The sequence below is a fragment of the Gracilinanus agilis genome, chromosome 2 (genome assembly GCF_016433145.1).
Source record: "Gracilinanus agilis isolate LMUSP501 chromosome 2, AgileGrace, whole genome shotgun sequence".
In the NCBI taxonomy this organism is placed as follows: Eukaryota; Metazoa; Chordata; class Mammalia; order Didelphimorphia; family Didelphidae; genus Gracilinanus; species Gracilinanus agilis.
Genome location: NC_058131.1, coordinates 60,779,695 through 60,789,422, shown reverse-complemented (window position 1 = coordinate 60,789,422; position 9,728 = coordinate 60,779,695). Strand labels below are relative to the sequence as shown.

Genomic DNA, 9,728 nt, shown 5'->3' with positions numbered 1-9,728 from the left:
TTCCTTCCTTCCTTCCTTCCTTCCTTCCTTCCTTCCTTCCTTCCTTCCTTCCTTCCTCTCTGGATATCCTCTAAAATGTGAGACCCAGAATGAAATACAATGCTCCAGGTATGGTTTGGAGGCAGAACACAATGAGTTCTGGATACTCTGCCTCTCCTAATGCAACTCAGGGTCGCATTAATGGAGAGTATGGTCATCTCCAGTCTCTACTTCCTGCCCTCTGCTCCTCCTGACTCTCAGTACCTTCTTCCTCAGACTCTTGCTGATTCCTCCTTTATGGAATTTTCCTCTCAAATTCTCCCTGATAAAGAGACCCTAAGGGGTTTTGAGTGAATGAGAAAATGATATCCAATCATGCATAAGAAAAAATCTAGACAGAATGATGACAGTAGTATAAATTAGTCTGAATGAACCTGGCCTTGAAAGCTCTTCATAGCCTGCCATCTTCTTACCTTTCCAGTATTCTTACGCTTTTATTCCCATGCATACTCTTTGATACAGTGATGCTGGCCTCTATGATGTTCCTTGCATAAGACAATCCATTTTTTTAAAATTTTGATTTCCAAATTCTCTCCCTTTCTCCCTCCCTGAGATGGTAAGAAATATGATATGGATTTTACATTTGCAATCATATAAAACATTTCCATATTAGTCATTTTGTGGAAGAGAACTTGAATAAAAAAAAGGAAGAAAGTGAAAAATAGTATGTTTTTTCTGCATTCCGACTCCATCAATTCTTTCTCTGGAGGCAGATGGCATTTTTTCATCATGAGTCCTTGTGATTGTCTTGGATCACTATATTGTTGACGATAGCTAAGTCATCCACAATTGTCAAACAATATTGCTGTTACTGTGTACAATGTTCTTCTCGGTCTGCTCACTTCACTTTGCATTAGTTAATGTAAGTCCTCCAAGGTTTTTCTGAAATATCCTGCTTGTTATTTCTTACAAGCAAAATAGTATTCCTTTACAATCATATACTATAACTTGTTCAGCCATTCCACAATTGATGGATATTTCCAATTCTTTGCTGTCATGAAAAGAGCTGCTCTAAATATTTTTGTACGAACAAGTCCTTTTCCTTTAAAAAAATCTTTTTGGGATATAAACCTAGTAGTAGTATTATTGGATTTAAGGTATGTTCAGTTTTATAGCCCTTTAGGCACAGTTCCAAGTTGCCCTCCTGAATGGTTGGATCAGATCACAACTCCACAATACATTAGGATCCCAGTTTTTCTACATTTCCTCCATTTTCCTTTTCCTTCATATTAGCCAATCTGATGAGTGTGAGTTGTTTTAATTTGCATTTCTCTAATCAAGAGGGAGTTAGAGCATTTCTTCATATGACTATGGATAGCTTTGATTTCTTTGTTTGAGAACTGCCTGTTCATATACTTTGTTGGATTTTTTTTAAACCTATAACTTTTGTGTATTGGCTCCTTGGTGGAAGAGTGGTAAGGGTGGGCAATGGGGGTCAAGTGACTTGCCCAGGGTCACACAGCTGGGAAGTGGCTGAGGCCGGATTTGAACCCAGGACCTCCCGTCTCTAGGCCTGACTCTCAATCCACTGAGCTATCCAGCTGCCCCCTGTTCATATACTTTGACTATTTATCAGTTGGAGAGTGATTTATGTTTTTAGAAATTCAACTCAGCTCTTTATATATTTGAGAAATGAAACATTTATCAGATATCTTTGCTGTAAATTTTTTTCCTCGACTTTCTGCTTTCCTTCTAACATTGGTTGTATTGGTTTTGTTTACTACAGGCGTTTTCACTGTTCGTCCCTCATGCCTAGAATATTTTCTTCTCATCTCTGCCTCTTCGCTTGCCTTCTTCAAGTCTCAGATAAAATTCCACTTTCTTCAAGAAGCCTTTCCTGGTCCTCTGAGCTTACCCCAATCTATCTTGATTACATCTTGTTCATACAGAGGTGTTTGCAGGTTGTCTCCTCTCTCACAGGGTGAGCCACTGATAGGACAGGGACTGGGTTTTGTCTTTCTTTGTATCAGTGCTTAGCGTAGTGTCTGGCATGTAGAAGGCACATGATAAATGCTTGTTGACTTGACTGTCAGATGCGATCATGGCTAGGGAGATGGAATTTTAATTAAGACAGAAATTGGATCAATTTATTTGGGATTCAGTTTGCAAATATTCCAAGAAATTTTCCATCCACAATATAGCTGATAATTGGCCTTCCTGCACAGTAGCCAAATTGTAAGTGATTTGCTTAAGATTGTTTTTGCTAATCTTTCTAATTTCCTTCCAGCTGCAAAAGAATGCTGCCGAAACCATGCTGAATGCCATCTTTTTCTTTCTTCTCCAGTACAGTTTGGCTTTCATTACACCCATCCTTTGTCATTCCTTTCTCGTCATCTTTCTTCAGTGCAGACAAGCACACAAAGGATGGGCATAAGGAACTGACATGGGAAACATGCATGAACTAGCATGAACAATTTACCCTCCCAAGGGTAGAAACAGCCAGGTCTGACCTTCAGCTTAATTCCACGGGCCCTGGGAATAGCATATGCTTTTGACTATAGTTGTGAGAACAAAACGATTAAAAATTATTCCACAGTGGGGCAGCTGGGTAGCTCAGTGGATTGAGAGTCAGGCCTAGAGATGGGAGGTCCCAGGTTCAAATCCGGCCTCAGACACTTCCCAGCTGTGTGACCCTGGGCAAGTCACTTGACCCCCATTGCCTACCCTTACCACTCTTCCACCTATAAGTCAATACACAGAAGTTAAGGGTTTAAAATTAAAAAAAAAATTATTCCACAGATCTATATTCCCGTGGGTCATGGGCATATCATATGCATTTGTCTATAGTTGTGAGAACAACATGGTTAAAAAAATTCTTTGTAATGTGGCATAAAAGGCCACAAGATGGAGATATTGCTTCAAAAAAGTTTCTCTCAATATTTAATTCTTGGTATTATTTCTTTCCCTTTCTGAGTGGAGGTCTTGGCTTTCCTACTGTCTTTTTTCTGCCTCCCACCTTTGTCTTTCTGTTAATTGACTATCATTCTATTATTTATTGTATGGGGGATCATTATGTTAATTAAAAGCTTTTATGTTTATTATTTTTCATTTAAAAAATAAATGAGCCAAATGTTTTTAGGTTTTTCTCTTTCTCAGGATGTCTTGCCCCCTCAAAAACCACTAAAATATGAAATGGGACATTTTTTTTTTTTACTTTAATGTGGCCATTGATAAATTTTCTTTCATGACTCAGGGAACTTTCCTCAGTGGAAAATAGTTCTCTGCCCCTGTGTCAAGCATAATGGGAAAAGTACTGGGTTATGAAAATGAATTTCAATCTCTTCATGTGACAAAGGCAACTGTATTTTCCATTGTGGATCTAAAACATAATTAAATAAAAACTAATAATCATAATCATGAGTTCCATTAGAAACTATCAGATATCAGACTGAGTCCATTTAAAGCAAACTTTTAGCAAAAATAGAGCTACAAAATCTTTTTTTTTTTTTTCCATTTAGCACACATTTATCAACCAATAATATGCAAAGACCTGTGCTGGGCCCAGGAGTTATGGGGGAGATTGAAAGCTTAAATGAGACATTATTTTTCATCTTGAATCTTATAGACTAGTTAGGGGATAAAATGAAGACAAATATAGCATACATCATTGCAGGATAAGCTTAGGACGTTACAGAAGCAATGTTATGTTCCTTCTTCTTCCCAATTCTACACCTCAAATCCCCTTCACCATCATCATTTTTTCTTCTTTCTTCTTTTGACTCAATCTAGGAGTTTCCCTGGCAACAATTCCTCTCCTCACACATTGATCCTCTATACTCCTTGCTGGCTGTTCTAGGTGCATGAGCCTTTAGTCATCCCTCTTTCCCACTAGTTTTAAAATCCTCTTTCCCTGGCACCTTCCTTGCTGCCTATAAACATTCTCAGAACTTTTCCATCCTTAACTTGTCAGCAGACCCTACCATGCCTCTTAAAGTTATGATACTTCTCTTTCCTTCCCCTTACAGCCAAACTCCTAGAAAATGGTCTCCTCTGGTTGTCTCTCCTTCCTACTTCTCCTTCACTTTTCTTTCTCTTAGAAATTTAAATACTTCAAAATTCTTCTGATTCTTAAGAATAGTTGTGAAAATCCTTAGCTATTGTTGTTTTTATGGAGAAAATGTTTCTGTCATAAAATTGCAGGATTTTAGTAGATTGAGGGATGGAGCCTGTGCTGCTTAATGCCCTTGTTCCTGTATCCTCTGAAATTATATATTATTATTCATCAAAAAGAATCTAGGAAAAAGAAATGGCCCTAGAATGTGTAAGCTGGGAAGGGCCTGAGCATTTATTTTTAAAGTAAAATTTCAGAAAGGTATTAAAAAAAAACAACAATCCTTACCTTCTGTCTTAGAATCAATATTAAGAACTGGTTCCAAGGCAGAGGAGTGGTAAGGGTCAGGCAATGGGGGTTAAGTGACTTGCCCAGGGTCACACAGCTAGGAAGTGTCTGAGGCCAGATTTGAACCCAAGACCTCCTCTCTCTGGGTCTGGATCACTTAGATACCCCAAACAAAGAATGCTTTGTTTTTTAGGAGCACTTGGAATCTAGATGCCCAAGTGCATTTGTGTCATTGGAGTCCTCCAGGGTCTGCCTCAGAAGGGAAATGAAACGTTTTGTTTTTGAGGTTACTTACAAATCCTGCTTCTTGATTTGGTTGTGAAAGTCAAGAATGACTAGTTCTTAGTATAAGTAACTACGTCTACTAACTATGTATACTATAAATAACTTAGTATAAGTAACTATAAAACTACATCTAAACATATGTATGCTATACATACATACGATACCATATAGACTATAAAACACATATACCGTATAACTTAGTGTAAGTAAAACTTATATAATATGAAATACTTTAAAAAGTCAGGGGAAAGTTTGCTGTTTGGGAACAATCATATTTTAAAAGTTCTAGGGGAGTTGGCTGTGAAAAGGACTTCTAGGGATGTGGAACTCTTGGTTTTCCTTAATGAAACTGTAAGCTCTTTGAGGACGGGGACAGGTTTGTTTTTGTCTCTGTATCTCTAGTGCCTAGCACACATCATAGGCATTAATTTAATTTAATTTTTAAAGTTTAATTAATTAACAGAGTATTTTTCCATAGTTATATGAATCATGTCCTTTCCCTCCCCTCCTCTCACCCCCCTCCCATAGCCAATGAGCAATTCCATTGGGTTTTACACATCAGAGGCATTTAATTCATGTTGGTTGAAAAAATATGGCCACTCAGGGCTGGGGTGAGGCTTTTAGGATCCACAAACAATTGCTCCATAAGAGAAATACCAAAGAGTTGAAGAATTAATCTCAGGTGGGAAGAGGACAAAATGTTTTTCAAATGATTCCTGACACGATCTGTGCTGTGACCTGATGATGCTGAAGTGAAGTGACAAACTCTTCGATTTCTGGGTCTTCCAGGCCCTGAAAGCTCTCTCTCTTTTTTTTTTAATGGAATTGAATGCAAGTTCATGGGGCACTCTCCATTCTAAGCCTTACATAAGAAATGCTGCTTTTATGGGAAAGTAATTCTGGCAGCCACGACCAAAATATAATCTGTTAAATGCTGACAAATGGTGGGCAAAAATAGATGGAGTAGATCTTGTTATAACAGGAATTAATTTGGTTTCACCACATTATACTCTGTGTGAAAAGCGCAGGACCTCACAACAGAGAATGTACAAATTCAGAGGGATGTCAGCTGTCTGAAGGAAGAGCCCCCATTTTTTCCTTTGTTGCCCTGTCCAGTGGCGTCATGTGTTCAGAACTTCCACACAGTTATCGGGCTAAGCAAGAGGGGTACGGGGACACCCAGGCCTTCCATGAACCAGGAAGAGCTACACACAAAATGCTGAACTCTAGGCTTTACTGGAAACACGGATGAAATGTTTCAGCAAGCCGATGAGTGTCCTGAAGGGAAGACGATGATAGGTATTTGAGGAGGGAAGAACAAAATTCTTGTTACTGATTCTAGCATTGTGTCTTCTAAAAATTAATAGAATCACGAGTGTGTGTGTGTGTGTTCAGGAAGGACCTCCAGTAGCCTTTGATGAAGGCAGAAAACACCTATACGGTGCCGTGTTCTCATCTCCCTCTAGTGACAATTTGTAATTCCCGACTCTAAGGCCAGCCTTCTAGCTATTTGCCATGTTGCTTCTCACTACCATCCAAAGAGGATGGTGGAATAGTCACTGCCTTCAAGCAGCTGAACGTGTATCAAGAAAAGTGAGCCTCCTTTAATTTTACAGATGGAGAAACAGAGAAATAGAGAGGTAAATGACTTGTGCGAGGTCTTATGTTTAGCCAGTTGAAGAGCTAGACTGGTAACCCAAGTCATTTGATTCCTAGCCCTCTGCTTTGGCTCTGTTTGCAGGGCTATTTTAATAGAGAACTGAATGAGAAAGTGTAGGCAAAGTGCTTTGTAATTCTAAAGAGATTTTTAAATGGAATGATAATCTCTTGCTGGATCTCAGTTTAGTCATCTCTAGAATTCAGAGATTAGAAGCTGTCCCTTTCTTGCTTAAAATAAATGTGTGGAAGGAGTGGAAGCAAACAAAAACTTTCATGGGGAAGATGCCAGAGTGTGACAAGGTGGAAAGTGATAGAAGCTTGGTGGGAGGAGAGACCTGGGCTTGAATCTTGACCCAGACACTTATTAGCTGCATGGCCATGATCAATGTCTCTGACTCTCATATTTCCCTCTGTAAAGTGAGGAACCCCCCCCCCCCCCAAGTTCCTAATTCTAAAGGTGGTTGTGAAGATCAAATGAGATAATTACCTAAAGGGCTCTCATATGATATACAAAGTACTATATAAATGGCAACTATTATTGTAGCAAAAGACCAGTAACTTAGGAGAAGCATGGTGTAGTAAAAAGTGGATTTCGGATCTTATGACCTGGGTTCTAGTCTTGGCCCTGCTTCCCAAATCATTGCGATAGTGAGCAGGTCATGAAACCTGTCAGCCTCAGTTTCCTCACCTACAAAATGGCAGGGATACTTCTTTCTCTATTTGCAGGGCTATTTTTGAGAACTGAATGAGAAAATGTAGGCAGAGTGCTTTGTAACTCTAAAGAAATTTAAAAATTAATGATGAAAATTTAAAGAATGAAGAGTAAATAATAATAATTATTAATAAAACAATTCAACTTCTGGCATAAAAAATCTGATTACACAATAAACAGCAAAAATATTCTTTTGAGAAGATGGAAACACTTAAATTCCACTTTGGAAAAGTAGTGGGCAGAGGGGGTAACAAACTTTTCATGTTTAGGGAAAAGATAATACATAACAGCCAAATTATTATGGCCTAAAAATTCCCCCAATTGCATTTAAATGAAAAGAAATAATTATTAATTTCAATTAATGACTGCTGAAGCGAAGCCGCATTGTAGTAGGCAGAACCTCCCCCATAGCAGCCATATAATGATGTGTGTGCCTGTTTTAGAAAGCAGTTGGGGAAGTACAAGCCTAATGAAACACATCAATTAAGGACCAAATTAATGGGGAAACTTTAATGGACTTTAAGGCCTCTGAAATTCCAATCTATCAAATGTACCACCTTTAATCTGAATTAGCTCTCCATATCAATCCTCATTTAAACTCAGGCTCTAGTTATGGAAGAGTATTCTCCATTCACAAGAACTAGCTTGCTATTCGCCTTTTCACTGATTTGCAATGGCATCATGGCTAAAGATTTCTCAGTTATTATGTTTTCCAATTCCCAATTATTCCCCCAGATTATAATCCCAACAGAGATTATGGACAATCATTTGTATAACGTCCTGGGCATCCCATGGAAGACAACTGTAGGATCTCAGAATGTTGGGCCAAGAGAAATGACAGAGGAGGGGAAGGACTTGTCAGCCAGTGGGGGGGGGGGGGTCAGTCCCCTGCTCCCCCCGGACAGGGGGAAACAGGGCTGTTTCTTTCCCAAAGGAGAGCACCAGAAGGGGGCGCGATCCTTACCTTCACAAACAAGGCTCCCTTTGAAGAAAAGGCATCGGTCCCTCCTCCGTTGGGGTAACAGTGGTAGACAGCATCCATCACTGGGTAGCGGCTGGCAAAAAGGAGGCCGCTGTTGAGGATCTTACAGGGACAGGAGCAGCAGCAGCCGTAGACCCCGACGTCGTACAGAATGTATTCGAAGTATTGGTGGAGCTGGTCTTTCAACTTCCCCGCTGCTCTTTTGTCAAATACTTCCTGCAAGCACAAGAAGTCCAAGTTGGCGGGGAAGAAGGCGGAGATCTCGTGGTCGAAGATCTCGTCCGTATGCTTCTTTTTTCTCAGAGAGGTCTTCTTGAGCACGGAAGTCTTTTGGAGCAATTTGTTGTTCACAGAACTTTGGTCCGCCGCGCTCTCCCCGATGCGCACTTTCACCAGCGACTCTCTGGAAGCCGTGTAGCTGTCCAGGCTTCCGGCGTCCCCTTCCTTGGACTTGTGGTTGGGCGTTTGGCCCTTCTGGCCCTCGGCCTTGTTCTCCAGCGGCGTCTCGGCCGGGCAGTCGCCGCCTCCGTCGGCCTCGGGGTCAGACAGCTGGCCCCCGTCCTCTCCGCCGATGCGGATGATGCAGGCGTTGTCTTCGCCTTCGTGAAAGTCGCCGCCGCCGCCCGTCTTGGGGTTTCTGTTCTCTTCGCTGTTGTTGGGACTCCCGTTGTCGCCCTTGTACTCCATGGACGTGGTCCTCTTGATGCCCGCGTGGACGGTCTTGTTGGGGCCGTCGCCGCCCTGGGGGGAGGCCAGGCTGCTGAAGCTCGCCGCGCTGATGGAGGTGTTTGTGGGAGAGTCTATGTAGATTTTGATCTGGGGTCTGCTGGCCCCATTTCGGATTCTCTGCCCGATTTCTTTGGCCCGGTCTTGCGTGTTGGAAAGATTGTTCACTCTGGCCATGCATTCGGGGAGGAGGCAGACGTTGGCCGTGCCAAAGCAGAAACTCTTCCCGGGACCCGTGGCCTTCCATTCATTGAGGAGGATGGCCCCGCCCGCCTGGCTCTTGTCTTCTAGCCTCGAGTAGATGTACGGCTGCCTACATAACTGCAGAGGGTTCCACAGAAGGAACCCGAAGATGGCGCTGGGTATGGACAGAGTGCAGAGGCCCAGGTAAATGGGGGTGGTGAAGATGATGCGGATGAACCAGCACAGAGACCACTTCTGGCCCTTTTCATTGGTGACTGGCAACCAGGAGGCTATGAGTCTGTCCATAAGCCAATAAAACGGGCAGATCAGAGCCCAGGAAAGGCGATGCAGAATGGACAGACAGCAGCAGGGAAATGGGGAAGTGTGTAAAACCATTGCAACTCAGTTGTCACGACCTGTTGGAGCCCTACTACATGGTGTCCAAGACGATGAGCGGTCCAGGCTGACGTGCGGAGGTGGGGCGGGCGGGGAAAAGGGTCCTCAGTGCCGGATTCGCGGAGGAAAGTCGTCACCTCCAGAAGGGAAGATGGGCAACCCGACCGTAGAAAGGGGGTCTAATGCTCCGTTCTCTGGGCCTGCCTAATCCTCCAAGGTCAGTCATTGTTCACTGCAGGGGGCCATACTGTGCTGGGGAGATGGCCTGGAGGAGAGCTGCGGAGATAAAAAAATGAATTTTGTTCTTAATGTTTATTAAGTAGCTGTCTGAAGAGCCACACAGAAAAAGCAGTGAGCTTTTAAAAATGTAGTTTTAAAAGTCTGCATTTAATCGATTGCCTGAGCAT

General features: G+C 42.0%; 1 protein-coding gene across 1 annotated transcript in view; it reads right to left on the bottom strand.

Annotated features, from left to right (window-relative positions):
- SMPD3 (sphingomyelin phosphodiesterase 3) overlaps positions 1-9,321 on the bottom strand; it is a 31,248-nt gene extending 21,927 nt beyond the window's left edge. Inside the window, exon 1 of the mRNA XM_044659414.1 lies at positions 7,999-9,321. Coding sequence (XP_044515349.1) covers positions 7,999-9,321 — 1,323 coding nt within the window. The remainder of the gene's footprint in view (positions 1-7,998) is intronic.
- Between the last annotated feature and the right edge of the window lie 407 nt (positions 9,322-9,728).